This window comes from Citrus sinensis, chromosome 4 (genome assembly GCF_022201045.2).
Source record: "Citrus sinensis cultivar Valencia sweet orange chromosome 4, DVS_A1.0, whole genome shotgun sequence".
In the NCBI taxonomy this organism is placed as follows: domain Eukaryota; kingdom Viridiplantae; phylum Streptophyta; class Magnoliopsida; order Sapindales; family Rutaceae; genus Citrus; species Citrus sinensis.
The window spans coordinates 18,329,960-18,350,993 of NC_068559.1; the positions used below are offsets into that span (position 1 = coordinate 18,329,960).

The window sequence follows — 21,034 nt, forward strand, 5'->3', positions numbered from 1 at the left end:
CTGAAATTGATGCCCCGAATTTTTCAGGCATCAGGAATTGTATTTTGAAGCCAAGTACAAGTTTCTTTACTTTCTCATTTTATTAAAAGTTATATCAATGATGTTGGTACCTAGTAGATATAGTTCAGCAATCAAAGGCTTTGCTTTCTAAGGTTTGTTTGAAGACATGGTCATCGAGTTTATCAAATACTTTTTAAGTAATGGTATGCACTCTGCACAGAATATTTAGTTAAGAACTGAGCTTATACTCTTGTACAAATGCTAATTATCTCCTTTATTTATCTGTTACAATTTCTCAATAATTCCACGCATTTTGACCTACTGAAGAGAAGAAAATCTGACTTCACAATAAACAGGATCTACATCTTAAAGGAAAATCATTAAGTGTTACAAGAACAAGAAGTTTTACATTCGGAAAAATATGTGGCCACTAGAATCAAAACTAAGTCACTGTTTTCTCCTTGTTTTTGTGTTTTCTTACGATGAATCAGGATAATGGAAACGGATTAATCCTAGTAATAGGGACACAAATCAGAGGATGGGCCATCGGAAGAGTGAGGCCAGTTCCTTCTTCCATGTCGACTCTTGTGCCATTTCCTCCAATAACCTCCCAATCAAAGCACTGAATCATAGCAGCAAGGGTTGAATGAACCATGTGTAGTGCTAATGTGGTTCCAGGGCAGGCTCTTCTTCCGCTGCCGAACGGAATATAATGATAATGTTGTCCCCTGACATCCAACTGGCTCTTCCCATCTTCTGCAATGAACCTTTCGGGGCAGAATTCAAGTGGGGTTTCCCAGTGGTTCGGGTCCCTATTTATTGCCCACACGTTAATGAACACTCTCGTCCTTGCCGGGATCTCATGGCCATTGATGGTGCAGTTTTCAGTTGATTCTCTTACGGGCATTGGGGCAGCTGGGTGAAGCCGAAGTGTTTCTTTTACTAGAGCCTGGAGATAGGGAAGGTTTATGATATCTGATTCTTCTACTAGTCTGCTCTTTCCTACAACAGAATCAATCTCTTCTCTTGTTTTTTTCATCATGTCAGGGTGATTGATTAGCTCTGCTAGCGCCCATTCTATAGTGATGGCTGATGTATCGGTACCAGCAACGAAAATGTCCTGCATATCACAAGCAAAGAATGATGGTTCACCTAAATGATTTTCAAGTAGTTTTATTCAAAGGCGGGAAATTTTCCTTACCAGGATGAAGGCCTTGATGTTGTCTCTAGTCAACTTGATTTCTGAGCTCTCATCTTCTGATATATCTAGTAGCATGTCAAGTAAATCCATGGGTGCATAATCCTTGCCTGTTTCTTTATTTATCTTTCTTGCTTCTTGGTGCTCCTTTATAATTCTCTCCATCATATTATCAAACTTCCGACGAACTTCCTTGAATCTTTTCCCAAATCCCTGCAAATCTATGTTCTTACAGAACCAAATATAATCTTGCAAATTAAATTTTCCGACGAGTTCAGCTGTTTCTTGCACCAACTTCCTGACCTCATCAGCTTCTTTGTCATTGTTGGAACATATTTGGCCCATAGTCATTCTTGACACTACGTTATTTACTAGCCGAATAAGCTCTTTTCCAACATCAACTGCCTCACTTGCTTTCGCTTTCTTCAGCATGAACTGCATAAACCGCCTTATTTCTTCAGACCTGATGGGGATAAATTGGTTCAGCGTTTGGCCACCAAGAAGTTGAGTCATGCATAATTTCTTCATGAACTTCCAGTAAGGTCCATAAGGAGCAAATGAGAAATCAGCTGAGCCATATGTAAGGCAGTTAACCGCAACCGAAATGGGGCGGTCGCAGAAAGAAGTTTCATGGGTTTTGAGGATCTCCTTTGCTGTTTCAGGGGAGCAAGCAACAACACATGGGACTGAGCCAAGGAACAAATGAATTAAGGGTCCATAGCGGATGGAAAGTTTGTGAAGTGCATGGTGAGGTACTGGGGCAAGGAGGTGGAGGTGTCCGATGATCGGTAATGCCATTGGGCTTGGTGGAAGACTAGATGTGGTCTTACTTCTCCGGAAGATTGATCGGACCAAGATTGTGGAGACTAGCCATACGAGGAAAAGTACAATGTAGCCTCTGAAATCAACCATGTTTTGCTCTTAGTGAGAATAACTGAGATCTTTTGCTGTTGGTCTTAATAATGCTGTTATATATAAGTTGGTACTAAGTGGAGATATAGCATAACAGAAAGTCTTTGCCGGCTTTACCTTGCATTTCAGCTATTGTTCCAAACGTTAAATTGTAATTTGTGTGAAAGCAACATCTTAATAATCCAAATTAATTATCGACGCCTTAACTTTCTTGTTTGGACAAAATATTGTTGAAAAGTCAAAATTGGTGATTTGTTTGCTCATGAGCCATATGCATTTTTTTTTGTGTTTCAAAACGGTACATATCAATTTTGACAAATTAGCCAAATGTTGGCCAATTTGTCAAGTTGACATTAATGGGCACTATCGACAAGTTGACTTCTTCGGAAGATTGATCGGGCCAAGTTCGTGGAGACTGGCATGTGAGGAGAAGAAAAATGCAGCCTCTAAAATCAACCATGTTTTGCTCTTAGTGAGAATAAGGGCCAGTTTGGTAATGCTGCAGCTTTTAAAATAATTGCTGTTAGCTGTGCTGTGGAAATAATCAGCTGTGAAAAGAATTAGTTAAGTGTTTGGCAAATTTTATTTTCAAAAGTACTGTGAATTTTGCAAGCAGATATGGGTGTTTGGTAAATCTTATTGTTAAACTGCTGTAAGAAAATAAATTACTAAAATGTACATAATGTAAGATGAAATTTACTTATACATATAAAAATGTACACGTACAATATCTCGTTGAAATTTACTTATACATATAAAAATGTACACGTACAATTTACTTATACATATAAAAATGTACACGTACAAATATTATAATAAAAATTACATTGAATATGCATGAAAAGGGTGATGAATCACTTACTGTTATTGAATATGGTGATGGAACACGTATTGGTTCTTACTTTATTGCACTAGAGAAGTTTTGATAGAACACAAAATATGAAGAAATAGGGCAAACGAAAGGTGTGCGTTAATTATAATAAAAAAGTATTAAAATATTGATTTTATTTCCAATTTAAATAAGGATAATTTCGGGTTTAAGTAATAATTGTAAGAATATTTATGGAATTATATTAAAGGATAAAATTGATTCTCAAAATCAGAATCTAAAAGTTACTCCTTTCCTACTTTTCAAAATCAGCTGTAGGAGGAGCTGATTCTGGGAAAAGTGATTTTGATTTTTTTTTACCAAACACTAAAATTAGCTTTTACATTTTTTAAAATCACTTTTAACCCTCCCAAAAGCAATCCCAAACGGGGCCTAACTGAGATCTTTTGCTGTTGGTCTTAATAATGTTGTTATATATAAGTTGGTACTAAGTGGAGATATAGCATGACAGAAAGTCTTTGCCGACTTTACCTTGCATTTCAGCTATTGTGCCAAACGTTAAATTGTAATTTGTGTGAAAGCAACATCTTAATAATCCAAATTAATTATCGATGCCTTAACTTTCTTGTTTGGACAAAATATTGTTGAAAAGTCAAAATTGGTGATTTGTTTGCTCATGAGCCATATTCATTTTTTTTGTGTTTCAAAACAGTACATATCAATTTTGACAAATTAGCCAAATGTTGGCCAATTTGTCAAGTTGACATTAATGGGCACTATCGACAAATTGACGGGCGCTATTGGGGTAATTTTGAAAAACCTCCCCTGAGGTTTGGGCTTGTTGCAGGTAGATGGCGAGAATCCGTTTATTTGTAAAAAACCTCCTACCGTCAGTTAATTTTTACATTGACCGTTAGTTGACTGTGCAAAGATAATATTGCCCTTAACAACAGTTTATAGACTGACATAACTAAAAAAAAAAATTAAAATTGTTGGTGCGAAAAGCACAAACCCTATTTTTTGACAATTTTATACCTGTCAATTCCAAAGATTTACAATATCATAGGTAAGGATTATGACTATTTTACCCTCTTTAAATTATTGATATTTCCTTAAAGTTCCTACAAGAAAGATAAAATTAAAAACTTGAAAAAAAAATAAAGAGGGTGTTGCATTATGACCATTACAAACCAACAATCATATTGCAAGTCTCCTGCTATTTATAAGATTGTAAAGTAATTTAAAGCCTTATGCACAGCACACAGAAACAATTTATACTTCTCAACATGTCATTCTTCTTCCCTTATACTCTAAATGTGTCATTCTTCACAACATTTCTCATCATCATCACAAATAACACACATGCAAAAGCTAGATTTAATAATTTTTTTTTTTCAAATGAAACCATCCAGCACTAGTACAAAGCAGCAGTATCAGTTCTGGCCACTCTATACAACCTTCACACAACAGGCAAGAAATACATTCATTTTTTCCATTTTTACAATTGATAACCCAACAAGCACCACCAAGCTACTTGTATTTGGCATGATTACATAAAGACAGTGGATTAAATTGTACTGCATGAGATCAAATTAATTTTCGAGCCATACATCATTGGAAAGATATTTCTGTTAACTTTCCAATGAATTTTACTAATCTAAATTTGGAGCTATCTACAGTAAGTTATGATCAGTTAAGTGCAGACTGTTCAGTTTTGAGTAGAATTTCTTACATTAATCAAGTGAGCAGAATTTCTGTGCAGAAGGGGAATCTTTGGGAATTAAACTTTACTGCATGAGATCAAATTAATTTTCGAGCCATACATTATTGGAAATATATTCCTGTTATCTTTCCAATGAATTTTACTAATCTAAATTTGGAGCTATCTACAGTAAGTTATGATTAGTTAAGTGCAGACTGTTCAGTTTTTAGTAGAATTTGTTACATTAATCAAGTGAGAAGAATTTATGTGCAGAAGGGGCATCTTTGGGAATTAAACTGTACTGCATGAAATCGAATTAATTTTCGAGCCATACATCATTGGAACTATATTTCTGTTAGCTTTCAAATGAATTTTACTAATCTAAATTTGAAGCTATCTACAGTAAGTTATAATCAGTTAAGTGTAGACTGTTCAGTTTTGAGTAGAATTTCTTACATTAATCAAGTGAGCAGAATTTCTGTGCAGAAGGGGCATATTTGGGAATTAAACTGTATTGCATGAGATCGAATTAATTTTCGAGCCATACATCATTGGAAAGATATTTCTGTTAGCTTTCCAATGAATTTTACTAATCTAAATTTGGAGCTATCTACAGTAAGTCATGATCAGTTAAGTGCAGACTGTTCAGTTTTGAGTAGAATTTCTTACATTAATCAAGTGTCCGGTGTCAAATAGCTTGGCTCTTATTATTCCTTCCACTAATATTAAACCAAAAACCAATTCTCCTATAAGCTGTAAACTCTAAGGCTTAACCATTGTAAGTCCACGACCATATGCAGCAAATGTTATATATAGATCAAACAAATTTTGCCTTGTTTTACTGCCATTACAGAGCTAAATTTTTCTAATTTCAATTCTGATTTTACCTAAGCCATGTATATAAATCACAATATCTTTTTGAGTTATCTACAAATAAAAAGCAGATAAGAGTGTGTTTTCAAACAACTCACCTCTGATTCGCTTCGACATAGATGTTCGTGCTTGTGGGTTGCCGGCGAAACTCACTGCGATACATCGTGGACTAGTGGTTCGTGCTTGTGGTTTGTGCTACTGCTCGTTGCCACTGTAAGCTGCTGCTCATCAATTCGGTAATCCTCTGTGATGATCAAAAATCGTCTTTGTATCCAAGGTTTTATATGATGATGGTGGTGGTCATTTTTTTTTTTGCTTTCGTTTTTAGTTTTTAGTTTTTAAGATTATTAAAAAAATGATAGCAAAGAGATGCATTGTTTGAAACGAAACCAAACTTCTTTTTGCAAGTTTGGTTTTTATTTGTGTCAGAACATCAGTAATTGAAATGACTAGCTATTGTTCTCAAGGCAACGAAAGTTGCAAAAGATTTGTTTTATTGCGAAATGTCAACAATGCCCACAACAACCCAAACGGCAACCAAACAGAGCAAAAACACAGGGGGTTTTTTACAAATAAATAGATTCTCGCCATCTACTTGCAACAAGCCCAAACCTCAGGGGAGGTTTTTAAAAATTACCCGCTCTATTGACAAATTCCTTGAGGGGCTCCTGTAAATTGAAGCTACTCCACTCATTAAAAATCATCCTAAAATTGAGAGAAACAATTCGAGTAAAGAATTATCGAGAGAGTGAGCAATTGAATAGTGTATGTATTTAAGAATTTTTTACTTTTAAGGAGTGTGTGTATTTGAGAGTTTTTTCTTTTCAAGTATGTGTGAGAGTATGTATTTATTTTTTGAAAACTGAAGTTTCTTTACTCAAATATTTTACTCAAAATAATTTTATTAATAGAATTATTTTTTTTACTCCCATAGACGTAGACATATTGCCGAACCACATTAAATTATTGTATCATTTATTTTTGCTGTGATTATTTAGTGCGCTTCATTCCATATTCTGCGCACAATCAAATAAAATGTTAATATTTAATTGCACAACAAATATATTGGAATATTAGTTGTAAACAAACAATGACAACTGCTAGACTATAGGGATACGTAGGAATATTAACCCCTTAATTATAGGAATGTAATCTGTATATATACGTGCATGAGTTGTTAATGAGAAGGGCAAGAAATTCAATTCTGAAATATATTCTTTTCATGGTATCAGAGCAACACAAATATGGCTAGGAGCGGCAGCGATGATGGGCCGTCGAAGAGTGCAACATCACCGTATTTTCTCTTGGCCAACGACAATCTAGGGAACACAATCACCCAAGTTCAATTGAAGGGTGACAATTATGATGAATGGGCACGAGCAATGAGAACGGCGTTGCGGGCCAAGAAAAAATTTGGCTTCATCGATGGTTCTGTGATACAGCCTTTGGATGATTCTATGACACAGGAAGATTGGTGGACAGTTAACTCCATGCTGATATCATGTATCTTGAACACAATTGAACCAACTTTGCGCTCGACTATAACTTACAGGGAAGTTGCAAAGGAACTTTGGGATGATATCAAGGAACGGTTCTCGGCAGGAAACGAACCACATGTTCATCAGCTTAAACTGAGTTAGCTGAATGTAAACAGCGAGGCATAACTGTTATGAGTTACTATGGCAAATTAAAGATGATCTGGGAAGAATTGGGAAACTATGAGCAATACTCGACGTGCCGATGTGGAGGATGTGCATGCAACATTAGCGCGGAATTAGATAAGAAACGTGAAGAGGAAAGGCTACATCAGTTTTTTATGGGCTTGGATGACTCAACTTATGGGACGGTGCGCTCTAATATCTTGAGCACTAAACCATTGCCAACCTTGAATCGAGCATATGCTATGATTATCCAGGAAGAGCGAGTTTGTAGTATAACCCGCGGGAAGGAACAGCAAGTCGAGGCCATGGCTTTTGCAATTCAAACAGCAACAAGCTTGAAAGGACGGACCGAGAGCAAGGACAAAACCGTGTTGTGCTCAAATTACAAGAGAACAGGACACGATGCAGAATCATGTTTCCAGCTAATTAGGTACCCCGATTGGTGGGGGGATAGACCTCGAGGAGGAGGTGGACGTGGAACAGGCCGTGGACAAGGAGGACAGAAGCAGCCTGCTGCATCTGGAGGAAGAGGACGGGGTGGACAAATTCGGGCCAACGTAGCGCAAGTAACAACACAGGGAAGCACGGCTCAAGAACAGAGAGTCGAAGCAGACAAAAGTGGATTGAATGGACTAAGCAACGAACAATGGAATTTATTGCTTAATCTATTAAATGGGCAAAAAGAAGGGAATCAAGGAAGATTGAACGGTAAGCATAAAATAATGGAATGGATAATTGACAGCGGGGCCTCTCATCATATGACAGGAAGCCTTAAGTCGATGAGTGATGTGAAGAAAATCCTCTCATGTTCTGTTGGGCTACCAGATGGGAAGGAAACAATAGCGGAGAAAGAAGGAACCATAGTTTTGGATAAACATCTAAAACTAAATAATGTGTTATATGTGCCTAATTTAAAGTGTAACTTAATTTCAGTAGCACAGTTGATTAAGGAGTCGAATTGTATAGTCCAGTTCACTAATAAATTTTGTATTATACAGGACCACAATTCGAGGATGCTAATTGGTGCGGGTGAGCAACGCGAGGGGCTCTACTACTTTCGGAGCTTAACATCAGTCAAAGTTATAAAAGTAGCAGAAAATGACTCAGTAGATCTTTGGCATCAAAGGTTGGGCCATCCTTCCAACAAGGTCATTAGGTTGTTACCCATCGTTAATAGAAATAATAATAAGTGCACTGATGAATGTGAAGTCTGTGTCCGAGCAAAACATTGTCGAGAAGAGTTTGTATCAAGTGATAATAAGGCATCTAATATTTTTGAGAAGATTCATTGTGATTTATGGGGTCCTTATAGAACTCCAACTTTTTGCGGTGCATATTATTTTTTGACTATTGTTGATGATTACTCTAGAGCAGTGTGGATTTATTTATTAAATAATAAAAGCGAGGTGGCACGAACGATTCAGAATTTCTTTGCTATGGTTCATAGACAATTTAATAGACATGTGAAAATAGTGCGTAGTGATAATGGAACTGAGTTCACCTGTTTGGATGGTTATTTTGTGGAGAAAGGTGTAATACATCAAACCTCGTGCGTTGGGACCCCTCAACAAAATGGGAGAGTAGAACGGAAACATCGTCATATACTCAATGTAGCACGGGCACTGCGTTTCCAAGCAAATTTGCCCATTGAATTTTGGGGAGAGTGTATATTGACAGCTGCATACTTAATCAATCGAACTCCATCCGACTTGTTACAAGGGAAAACACCTTATGAAATATTGTTTGGTGAAACCCCTTCGTATAAAAATATCTAAGTGTTTGGATGTTTGGCTTATGCTCATAATCAAAAGCATGGAGGAGATAAATTTGCCAGTCAAAGTAGGAAATGCATTTTTATTGGGTATCCTTATGGAAAGAAAGGCTGGAGCTTGGATGATCTGAACTCGGGTGAGCTCTTTGTCTCAAGGGATGTTGTATTCAAAGAACATGTGTTTCCTTATGTGAACAAAGGCACTAGTGAGCAAGGCAAAACGAAAAAAAATGAGTTAGATAGCTTGGTTGCCGAAGAGGAAATTATGCGGGGAGCTGCTGTGAGTGAAAACTTGGACATGGAGCACCACTCTAGGATGCCAAACCAAGAGGATCAAGAAGGTATAAGGGATATAGATTATGGGCAATCTACTGAAACACCTATATATGATGAACAGGATCAAGGAATATTTGTAGCAACGGGGGTGCCAATGAGATTATGGATGATGAGCAATCTGAAATTGTGCTAGGGCGTGGTTGCAGGCAACGACAACAATCCACCAGATTGCGAGATTATGTCTTACACACAGTACAATGGTTGAGCTCCTCCTCGAGCCCCTCTGCACGCTCACTTGGCCATACGCATTCCTCAGGTAGTCCTTATCCGATAACACATTATGTGAACTATGATAAGTTTTCATTGCGACATCGTGCTTTCTTGGCAGCTGTCACTGCAGGTACTGAGCCCAGTTCTTTTACTGAAGCGGTCAAAGATGAAAAATGGAGAGATGCAATGAAGAAAGAGATACAAGCACTGGAAGATAATGAGACATGGACTGTAGAATCCTTACCACCAGGAAAACGAGCTATAAATTGTAAATGGGTATACAAGATTAAATATAATGCTGATGGAACCATTAAGCGCTATAAGGCTCGATTGGTAATTCTCGGGAACAAGCAAGTTGCAGGGATTGCCTACAATGAGACGTTTGCTCCAGTGGCAAAAATGGTTACAGTTCGAGCTCTTCTGGCAGTAGCAGCAGCTAAGCACTGGGAACTTCATCAAATGGACGTGCATAATGCGTTCTTACACGGCGATTTGGAAGAAGAGGTGTACATGTGTATGCCTCCTGGTTTTCATTCAGAGAACCCAGGGATGGTATGTCATTTGAAGAAGTCTTTGTATGGATTACAACAAGCTCCCCGATGTTGGTTTGCGAAATTGGTTACTGCTCTGAAGAGTTATGGTTTCGAACAATCATACTCGGACTCCTCTCTTTTTACTTTGAGCCAAGGCAAGGTACAAATCAATGTCCTTGTATATGTTGATGACATTGTTGTGACAGGTAATGATCATGCAGCCATTAAAGTTTTCAAGGAATATTTGAGCAAATGTTTTCATATGAGGGATTTAGGAATGTTGAAATATTTCCTCGGAATCGAAGTAGCTCGAAGTCCTACAGGAATTTTCTTGTGCCAACGTAAATATGCGCTGGATATTATTTCTGAGGTTGGTTTACTCGGAGCTAAACCTGCATCTTTTCCGCTAGAGCACAACCATAATTTGGCTTTGGCCGATGGCGTTTTCTTATCTAAACCTGAGAGTTACAGACGTTTGGTGGGCCGACTTATTTATCTCTCTGTTACACGTCCCGAGTTATCTTACAGTGTGCATGTGTTGGCACAATTCATGCAACAGCCACGAGAAGAACATTGGGCGGCTGCTCTACGCGTTGTGCGTTACTTGAAAGGGAATCCTGGTCAAGGAATAATGCTAAGATCAGACTGTGACCTGCAACTATCAGCTTGGTGTGACTCAGATTGGGCAAGTTGTCCATTAACTCGTCGTTCTTTAACTGGATGGTTCATTCTACTCGGCAATTCACCAGTCTCTTGGAAGACGAAGAAGCAACACACTGTCTCTCGGTCGTCGGCTGAGGCAGAATATCGATCTATGGCAGCAACCACTTGCGAATTAAAATGGTTAAAAGAGATACTATTGACTCTTGGCGTGGAGCATCCAAATCCAATGAAGCTATACTGTGACAATCAGGCAGCCTTACACATTGCAGCAAATCCAGTGTTTCATGAGCGGACCAAACATATTGAGATAGACTGTCATTTTGTTCGTGATGAGGTTCGCTTTGGTAACATTCAACCAGCTTATGTCTCGACCCATGCACAACTGGCTGATATATTTACGAAGGCATTGGGTAGACAACGGTTTGAGTTCTTCCTTCGCAAGTTGGGCATTCAAGACCTGCATGCTCCAACTTGAGGGGGGTATCGGAATATTAGTTGTAAACAAACAATGACAACTGCTAGACTATAGGGATACGTAGGAATACGTAGGAATATTAACCCCTTAATTATAGGAATGTAATCTGTATATATACGTGCATGAGTTGTTCATGAGATATAATGTTAATATTTAATTGCAGGAAGTCTGAATTCTTACTCATGGATTTTGGTCATTGTCTTTAATGAGATGGTTGGCAAAGCCATGACTGAGTCAGTGATAGTGTGTAGTATTTGCTTCTGCTAATTTTTTAATCACTTGTTTGTATGCAAATGTTTAATCTTTCATTTTAGTGAATTTTAACCACATGTATTTGGTATTTGCAGTGAGCTGCCGGCTGCCAGGGTGAAAGCAGAACCCTGAACAGTCATCTTGTTACTAAATATCAATGACTGGCCAATGAGGGTACAGGATCTTCAGCAGGCACAATAAAAGTGCATTGATGAAATAATGTTGTACGCTCTGCAAACCTTTTATTCTGATTTATATCCCTGACTTTACTTATTGGGTAGGTTAGTTTTTGCCATCAAAGCTTCATTCTTTCACTGCTTTTGCTATGGTATATTTATAGTAATACAGCAACAGCCAAGAGACAACTTTATTGCAACGATACTTTAATAGGCTTATAGGTCTTCAATAGTCTACATTTTTAAATTTTAACCTCTGCAATTCTAAGTTTCTTAGGATTTCAAGCCAAGAAACCTTGAAACCCAGGCCTAGTTGATCGAGATCAAAGTATTCTATAAAGATTAAAAAATTGATTGAACACAAGAAATCGCAATCAATACTCAAAGAACTTGATCGAGAACAGCTAAACACAGAGAAAAGAACGTACACAGAAATGTCACATGATTCAACACTAAGCTTACATCAACTGCAGCAGTCACATATTGACAGAGCACTTTTCTTAGCTGAAGAATATTTGAAACAGTCTGTCAAAGGGAAGTGTTGAAGGATTGCCGTTGGGGGATGGCTTGGTTGAGTTTGATTAGTGTCAGTTAGCTGGGTATTTCCGATGGATCTGTTTGCTTTAACACCAACTTGAAGAGGAGCTGCTTAACTAATCACTTCCCATCTTAGCAAACCAAGCGATTAAGATTAATTTCTCTCCTGAGCCTGCTTCAATGATCATGTCACAATGTTAACAAAAGAGAGACTAAGCATGTTAAAAAGCTTTAACTTCAAGAGTCATGAAACTTTCATCCAAAATATATATTTGAAGTGCTAAAACTCTCATCCAAAATATATGTTTTAAGTGCTAAAAGTTTCAATCTTCTTTCAATTTAAGCGAGGAATGAAAGAACCTGATGGTAATCAATTTTTAACTATCATGAAACTTTTAATATGTATCAGTCTGTCACCACCTTGGAAACAACCCCGCAATTTTGGACAATAAGAATTGATTAAAGTTACGTTTTTTTTTTGTGTAAATCGGTAGATTTGAGCGACACCCAAATGAGATTTTCACCTCTAAAATACAAAAACAGATCTAATTTGTGAAAGATTATGATAAAGAATGAAAAAGATAATCAAATACAATGTATCAAAACTGGATAGCAATTGAGTTTGGACACTGAATGATGAATCTGAAATAGAAAGAAAATACAAATTGTGAAGATAAGGAAAAATTGCTCGGACTTGAAAGATTTGAAAGCAACTAATTGAGAGATATTCGAGGCAGATCCATACTGTTAATTATAGACGCAGATAGAAATGAGTTGCCTTGAGTTTAGAGTTTAAACAAACAAAACAAAAAATAGGAGTAATGTATAAAACTATGGGCGGATGATAAAATTATGAAATTGAAACGGTTTGTGGGTCTATGACACGTGGTCCTGATCGCACGTCCCATTAGAGGACTTATCCGCATCCGGTTCTTGTTGATTTATTTTATGTTCATAATTAATTATTAAAAGGTATTATTTTTCTGTGAGTCCCATGATTCCATCCCACGATTGCAGCGGAAAGCGAGGGACCCGAGTGTTTTGAACTTACCCACGAACAATTAATTAATTAGTTGATAAGAAATTCAATTATTCAAAGCATTGCCTGTAAAAAGAAGGTTGGGATTAGGTGGTAATCATGATTGTTGAGTTATTTAATTAGGTTTTATAATGTTAAATAATATTAATGAGTTTGGTTAGCTCCGTTCGTGTTCATCAGTTCATGTGAAAATAGAGTTCAAAGGCAGATGAAACAAGAATCAACAATGTATCAACCATTTTTTTTCTTTTTTGAAAATAGAAATGCTACTTTGACCGGAATTGATGCCCCGAATTTTTCAGGCATCAGGAATTGTATTTTGAAGGCAAGTATAAGTTTCCTCACTTTCTCATTTTATTAAAAGTTAAATCAATGATGTTCGTACCGAGTAGATATAGTTCAGCAATCAAAGACTTTGCTTTCTAGGGTTTGTCACTAAACCTTGAAGACATAATCATCGAGTTTATCAAACACTTTCTAAGTAATGGTGTGCACTCTGCACAGAATATTAAGAGTTGAGCTTTTACTCTTGTACAAATGTTAATATCAAAGTTCAGTGATCTTTGCTTTCTAAGGTTTGTCACTAAACATTGAAGACATAATCATCGAGTTTATCAAACACTTTCTAGGTCATGGTGTGCACTCTGCACAGAATATTAAGAGTTGAGCTTTTACTCTTGCACAAATGTTAATATCAAAGTTCAGTGATCTTCATAAGCAACAATTTGTCAATAATTCCACGCATTTTGACCTACTGAAGAGAAGAAAATCTGACTTCACTATAAACAGGATCTACATCTTAAAAGAAAATCATTAAGTGTTACAAGAACAAGAAGTTTTACATTCGGAAAAATATGTGGCCACTAGAATCAAAACTAAGTCACTGTTTTCTCCTTGTTTTTGTGTTTTCTTACGATGAATCAGGATAATGGAAACGGATTAATCCTAGTAATAGGGACACAAATCAGAGGATGGGCCCTCGGAAGAGTTAGGCCAGTTCCTTCTTCCATGTCGACTCTAGTGCCATTTCCTCCAATAACCTCCCAATCAAAGCACTGAATCATAGCAGCAAGGGTTGAATGAACCATGTGTAGTGCTAATGTGGTTCCAGGGCAGGCTCTTCTTCCGCTGCCGAACGGAATATAATGATAATGTTGTCCCCTGACATCCAACTGGCTCTTCCCATCTTCTGCAATGAACCTTTCGGGGCAGAATTCAAGTGGGGTTTCCCAGTGGTTCGGGTCCCTGTTTATTGCCCACACGTTAATGAACACTCTCGTCCTTGCCGGGATCTCATAGCCATTGATGGTGCAGTTTTCAGTTGATTCTCTTACGGACATTGGGCCAGTTGGGTGAAGCCGAAGTGTTTCTTTTACTAGAGCCTGGAGATAGGGAAGGTTTATGATATCTGATTCTTCTACTAGTCTGCTCTTTCCTACAACAGAATCAATCTCTTCTCTTGTTTTTTTCATCATGTCAGGGTGATTGATTAGCTCTGCTAGCGCCCATTCTACAGTGATAGCTGATGTATCAGTACCAGCAGCGAAAATATCCTGCATATCACAAGCGAAGAATGATGGTTTATCGAAGTGATTTTCAAGTATTTTTATTAATAGCTGGCAAATATTCCTTACCAGGATGAAGGCCTTGATGTTTTCTCTGGTCAACTTGATTTCTGAGCTCTCATCTTCTGATATATCTAGTAGCATATCAAGTAAATCCATGGGTGCATAATCCTTGCCTGTTTCTTTATTTATCTTTCTTGCTTCTTGGTGCTCCTTTAAAATTCTCTCCATCATATCATCAAACTTGCGACGAACTTCCTTGAGTCTTTTCCCAAATCCCTGTAAATCTATGTTCTTACAGAACCAAATATAATCTTGCAAATTAAATTTTCCGGTGAGTTCAGCTGTTTCTTGCACCAACTTCCTGACCTCATCAGCTTCTTTGTCATTGATGGAACATATTTGGCCCATAGTCATTCTTGACACTACGTTATTTGTTAGCCGAATAAGCTCTTTTCCAACATCAACTGCCTCACTTGCTTTCGCTTTCTTCAGCATGAGCTGCATAAACCGCCATATTTCTTCAGACCTGATGGGGATAAATTGGTTCAGCGTTTGGCCACCAAGAAGTTGAGTCATGCATAATTTCTTCATGAACTTCCAGTAAGGTCCATAAGGAGCAAATGAGAAATCAGCTGAGCCATATGTAAGGTAGTCAACCGCAGCTGAAATGGGGCGGTCGCAGAAAGAAGTTTCATGGGTTTTGAGGATCTCTTTTGCTGTTTCAGGGGAGCAAGCAACAATACATGGGACTGAGCCAAGGAACAAATGAATTAAGGGTCCATAGCGGATGGAAAGTTTGTGAAGTGCCTGGTGAGGTATTGGGGCAAGGAGGTGGAGGTGTCCGATGATTGGTAATGCCATTGGGCTTGGTGGAAGACTAGATGTGGTCTTACTTCTCCGGAAGATTGATCGGACCAAGATTGTGGAGACTAGCCATACGAGGAAAAGTACAATGTAGCCTCTGAAATCAACCATGTTTTGCTCTTAGTGAGAATGACTGAGATTTTGCTGTTGGTCTTAACAATGCTGTTTATATAAGTTGGTACTTAACGGAGATATAGCGTGACAAAAAGTCTTCGCCGGCTTTGCCTTACGGTTCAGCTATTGTTTCAAACGTTATTGTATTCATGTGAAAGCAACATTTTAATATTTCAAATTAATTATCAACGCCTTAACTTTCTGGTTCGGACAAATTATAATGTTTATATTTAATTGCAGAAAGTCTGATTTTGGTCATTGTCTTTCTGCCTTGAAATCAGATGGTTGGCAAAGCCATGACTGAGTCAGTGGTAGTGTGTAATATCTGCTGTTGCTTATTTTTTAAAGTTTATTTCTTTTCTTCACTTGTTTGTATGCAAATGTTTAAGCTTTTATTTTAGTGAATTTTAACCACAAGTATTTGGTATTTGCTGTAAGCTGCCGGCTGCCAGGGTGAAAGCAGAACCCTGAACAGTCATCTTGTTGCTAAATATCAATGACAGGCCAATCAGGGTACAGGATCTTAAGCAGGCACAATAAAAGTCCATTGATGAAAAAATGCTGTACTCTTCGCAAACCTTTTATTTTGATCTATATCCCTGACTTTACTTATTGGGTAGCTTAGTTTTTGCCATCAAAGTTCATTCTTTCACTGCTTTTGGTATGGTATATTTATAGTAATACAGCAATAGTGAAGAGCTAACCTTATTATAATGATACTTCAATAGGCTTCTAGGTCTTCAGTAGGCTGCATTTTTAAATTTTAACCTCTGCAATTCTAAGTTTGTCAGGATTTCGAACCAAGAAACCTTGAAATCCAGGACTAATTGATCAAAATCAATATAGTTTATAAAGGTTTAATTGACTGAACACAAAAAATCACTGTCAATACTCAAAGAACTTGATCAAGAACAGCAAAACACAGAGAATGGAATGCACACAGAAACGTCACATGGTTTAACACTAAGCTAACATCAACTGCAGATGTGCAGCATCCACATTTTACATTGGCCTTAACTGTCCTACTGGTTTGAGTTTTCCATATTTCCCCACTAGGATTATTTTGTCCATTCTAATCATATACGTCCCTGACACTCTCATGATACCAAGAATGAGCAGTAGCTGTCTCAGCCGCGGCTTGGTTCTGAATAAGAGTTGCCTAGCCGTGGCTTGGTTCTAATTAAGAGCTGCATGTACAAAGTTCCTATCATACCAATTGCAGCGGCAGATTGCCTTTTCTTATTCAAATAACGGGACTTCCAACAACAGCAAGACTACGAGCCATTCCTTTGATTCTGCAATAGCAGTCACACAGTGACAGAGCACTTTTCTTAGCTGAAGAATATTGGAAACAGCCCCTCAAAAGGGAAGTGTTAAAGGATTGCCGTTGGCTGAATCTTGATTGAGTTTGATTAGTGTTAGTTGGCTGTGTATGTCCTAATTATCTTTAACACCAACTTGAAATGGAGCTGCTTAATTACTCACTCCCCATCTTAGCAAACCAGGCGATTAAGATTAATTTCTCCCCTGAGCCTGCTTCAATGATCACATCAGAATGTTAACGAAAGAGAGAATGAGCATTTTCAAATATTTTTAACTTCTAAGAATCATGAAATTTTCACCAAAATTTATATCGTAGGTGCTAAAAGTTTCAATTTTGTTGCGATTTAAGCTAGTACTGACAAGAACTTGACAGCAATCAATTTTTAACTATCATAAAACTTTTGGTATATTAAGACAATCAAGCGTCACTAAATGATAACAACTCGTTAATTTTGACTCATAAGAACTCTTTAGTTAGCAATTTTTTACTTTTTCTTGGATCAAGCAATTTATTCATGAAAATTAACACGTGCTGCTCCAAGCAGTTTTTTAAATTTTGAACCGGTATGAGTGAGTCGGTTGAGTGAGGAAAAAAAAAGGGGGTAATTAGTTGCCTGGCCGGTTTCCGCCTTAAAATGAAGTGAAACGGCTCTATGTAAAGAATTCTATTCATTCTTCAATTGCATAAGTTTGTGTTCGTCTTCAATTGCTTGTCTTAACAGTTCTCTAGCATCAAATGATTTAATTGAGCTCATTACGTTTGTGTCAATCTGATTTGGCCCTTCCATTTGCATCAAGTACTGAACATTTGATGCTATGGCATTTTGGATTGAGGCCGTTGTCTAAATGCCCTTTAACTGTACCACCCATCTCACCAAACTCATCAATGTTCTGTGTGTGTGTGTGTGTTTTTTTTTTTTTTTTTTTTTCCATCCCAGTAATTGGATGGATTTTCCAAGAATATCTGTGGGATTTTATCGGTTCAGTCTTTCTTCTTCAGAAAACCAGCAGGGGCAGAAATGTGAATCATTGCAAAAGATGCCACTACTGATGTCTTATTGAATGATCAATGTGCTTGCACTTTTCTAAGGTTTATTCCTAGTCTTGACTTTGTTTGGTTGTCTTGTTTGTATGTATGCTAATTCTAAGTTCATTTTAGTATAACCACATGGTCTAGAAGTTGTCTACTGCAAAATCAAACCAGAAATCTGATCACTCACATAGAAATGTCCATTGCTAATTGACAGGCCAAGCCCTGCAAGCAAGGTCCAGGATCATATTAAGCAAATATGATGGAAGTTCTTCATGCACTTTTGGAGGAATGATTCTGAAAGGCTGTACAATGCTGGTTGTTCAGTTTTATCACTGACCTTACTTCACTGGTAAGTTACCTTTTCCTATCAAAGCTACTTTCATTGTCTTTTTTTTTTTAACTTTTTTATTTCATTTTCTCCTCTGCTATAGTGTATAGCCTCCCTGATATCAGTTGTTTTATTCATTCCAATCTTTGATAATAAACCACACTGGTTTGAACTCAATACACATTATCAAAAAGCTGGATTTTAGCTGGAATCATGCAAATGGTATTAAAAGTATTTAAAGACCTTTTTCTTCTTTAATTAAAAAAATTTATAAAAAAAAACTCAATGCACAATAAGCTTCATGGAGGTTAGGGAGTTCAAAATGGACAATAATTGGTCCATCCAATAACTTGGTGAGTTGGTGTTGAATCAATTCTCATTCAGGTAAAGGGTTCAACTCCCGTGTGAACAAAATTTCAATAGTAGATACTTTTCTTATTTGGAGGTAGATTTGATCATTCTTCGTCTGAGACCTGAACCTCTTAATAGACTAGATATCGACTGTCATACTAAACGTGATTTGAGCAAGGGTTCTGATAGATCGCTAACTAAAAATGGCAGCACTTGAAAATTTAATAGGAAAAATAGAATTTATCTTATAACTCCGGGAACAAGCTTCATTTACAAAGATACAATACAACCATGCTTTTAACTACAGCTGCTTACAAGTATACAAAAAGTACCATGCAGTTTTTTCTTTTTAATTCCTTTGTGATATATATATATATATTAGAGTGAGGGAAATGGATCGAGCATAGTGATTGGGACACAAACTAAGGAATGAGCCCTAGGAAGAGTTATCCCAACTGCTTCTTCCATGTCGACAGTGCCATCTCCTCCATTGACTTTCCAATCAAAGCACTGAATCATAGCAGCAAGAGTTGTCTGAACCATCAGTAATGCTAATGTGGTTCCAGGACAGACTCTTCTTCCACTACCAAATGGAATATAATGATAATGTTGCCCCCTGACATCTAACTGGCTCTTTCCATCTTCACCAATGAACCTTTCCGGACAGAATTCAAATGGGTTTTCCCAGTATTTTGGGTCTCTGCATATAGCCCATACATTGATGAAGACTCTGGTCTTTGCTGGAATCTCGTAGCCATTGATGGTGAAGCTTTCAGTTGATTCTCTTACAGCCATTGGGGTTGGGTGAAGCCGAAGTACTTCTTTGACTATAGCTTGGAGATAGGGGAGGTTTACGATATCTGATTCTTCTACTAGTCTGCTCTTTCCTACTACAGAATCAATCTCTTCTCTCGCCTTTTTCATTACATCTGGGTGGTTGATAAGCTGTGCTAGTGCCCATTCTATAGTTATAGCAGGTGTATCGCTACCCGCTGCGAACATATCCTACAAAATTCAGAAAAAAAAAAAAAAAAATTGTCAGATTTTGTTCCCGTAAGATAACTTGCAACACAAGGAAAAAGAATTCCTGAATAAGTTAACAAAAATTATGAACTTTTCTTTACCGCTATGAAAGACTTTATGTTTTCTCTGCTCAACTTTATTTCTGAGCTCTCATCTTCTGATATATCTAGTAGAATGTCAAGTAAATCCTTAGGCGCATAATCGTTGCCTGCTTCTTCATTTATCTTTCTTGCTTCTTGGTGCTCCTTTATAATTCTCTCCATCATTTCATCAAACTTTTCAAGAGTCTCCTTGAGTCTTTTCCCAAATCCTTGCAAATCTAAGAACTTACAGAACCAAATATAATCTGCCAAATTAAACTTCCCAGTAAGTTCAGTTGCAGCTGACACCACCTTCCTCATCTCATCAGCTTCCTCTTCATTATCCGAACATCTGTAGTTCATAGTCATTCTTGTCACGACATCATTTGTTAACCGTATAAGCTGTCCTCCAACATCAACTTCCTCGCTTGCTTTCGCCTTTTTCAGCACGTATCGTATGAACCGCCTTATCTCTTCGGACCTGATGGGAAGAAACTGGTTCAGTGTTTGGCCACCGAGAAGTTGTGTCATGCATATTTTCTTCATGAACTTCCAGTAAGGTCCATAAGGGGCAAACAAGAAATCGGCTGAGCCATAGGTAATGTAGTCCACGTTAATCAAAAAGGGACGGTTAAGTATAGAGGTTTCGTGGGTCTTAAAGAAATCTTTCGCAACGTCTGCAGAGCAAACAGCAACACAAGGGACAGAGCCAAGGCGAAAATGAATCAAGGGTCCATAGCGGATGGAGAGTTTGTGAAGAGCTTGGTGAGGTATCGGCGCAAGGAGGTGGAGGTGTCCGATGATTGGCAATGCCATCGGGCTTGGTGGAAAATAAGATGTGCGCTTACTTCTTCTGAGGATTGATCGGGCCAAGATCAATGAGACTAGCCATATGAGTGAAAGAATAATGCAGCCGCTAAAATCAGCCATGTTTTGCTCTTAGTGAAGATAACAAAGAAAGGTGTTTATATAAGTATTTTTCGGTGCCAATTTGGCAATGACGCCGGTTGTCATTTGTATTGGAAAATCTGATTCTCGGGGTTCTGTCATGGAGAGGCTGTTCGGATAAGTTTGAAGTAACGAGACGGCCGCTTGACGGAATGTACAGAGGATTAATAATTTGCTGACGAAATTCAAATGAAATTCTTTGAGCAGTTACTCAGTGCATTGGACTATTTTAACC

At 37.6% G+C, this 21,034-nt stretch overlaps 2 protein-coding genes across 4 annotated transcripts; both read right to left on the reverse strand.

Moving 5' to 3' along the window:
* Positions 1 to 250: 250 nt before the first annotated feature.
* Positions 251 to 15,915, reverse strand: LOC102625283 (cytochrome P450 93A3-like). 3 transcript variants are annotated; one of them, XM_052439165.1, is made up of 3 exons: positions 15,551 to 15,868; positions 1,202 to 1,950; positions 251 to 1,120 (listed from the first exon to the last, which is right to left on the reverse strand). In XM_052439165.1, the coding sequence occupies exons 1-3, from the start codon at positions 15,708 to 15,710 to the stop codon at positions 488 to 490; spliced, it is 1,542 nt and encodes a 513-aa protein (XP_052295125.1). In that variant the 5' UTR covers positions 15,711 to 15,868; the 3' UTR covers positions 251 to 487. The 3 variants fall into 3 exon arrangements, with proteins under 3 accessions (XP_052295125.1, XP_052295124.1, XP_015387758.1); XM_052439164.1 differs by lacking the exon at positions 15,551 to 15,868 and having other exon boundaries at positions 1,202 to 2,209; XM_015532272.3 differs by lacking the exons at positions 251 to 1,120; positions 1,202 to 1,950 and adding an exon at positions 13,907 to 14,720 and having other exon boundaries at positions 14,802 to 15,915.
* Positions 15,916 to 19,010: 3,095 nt separating this feature from the next.
* LOC102624998 (cytochrome P450 93A2-like) lies at positions 19,011 to 20,781 on the reverse strand. The gene is made up of 2 exons (XM_006485096.2): positions 19,873 to 20,781; positions 19,011 to 19,753 (listed from the first exon to the last, which is right to left on the reverse strand). Exons 1-2 carry the CDS (start codon positions 20,779 to 20,781, stop codon positions 19,127 to 19,129), a joined length of 1,536 nt encoding a protein of 511 aa, XP_006485159.1. The 3' UTR covers positions 19,011 to 19,126.
* Positions 20,782 to 21,034: the final 253 nt, after the last annotated feature.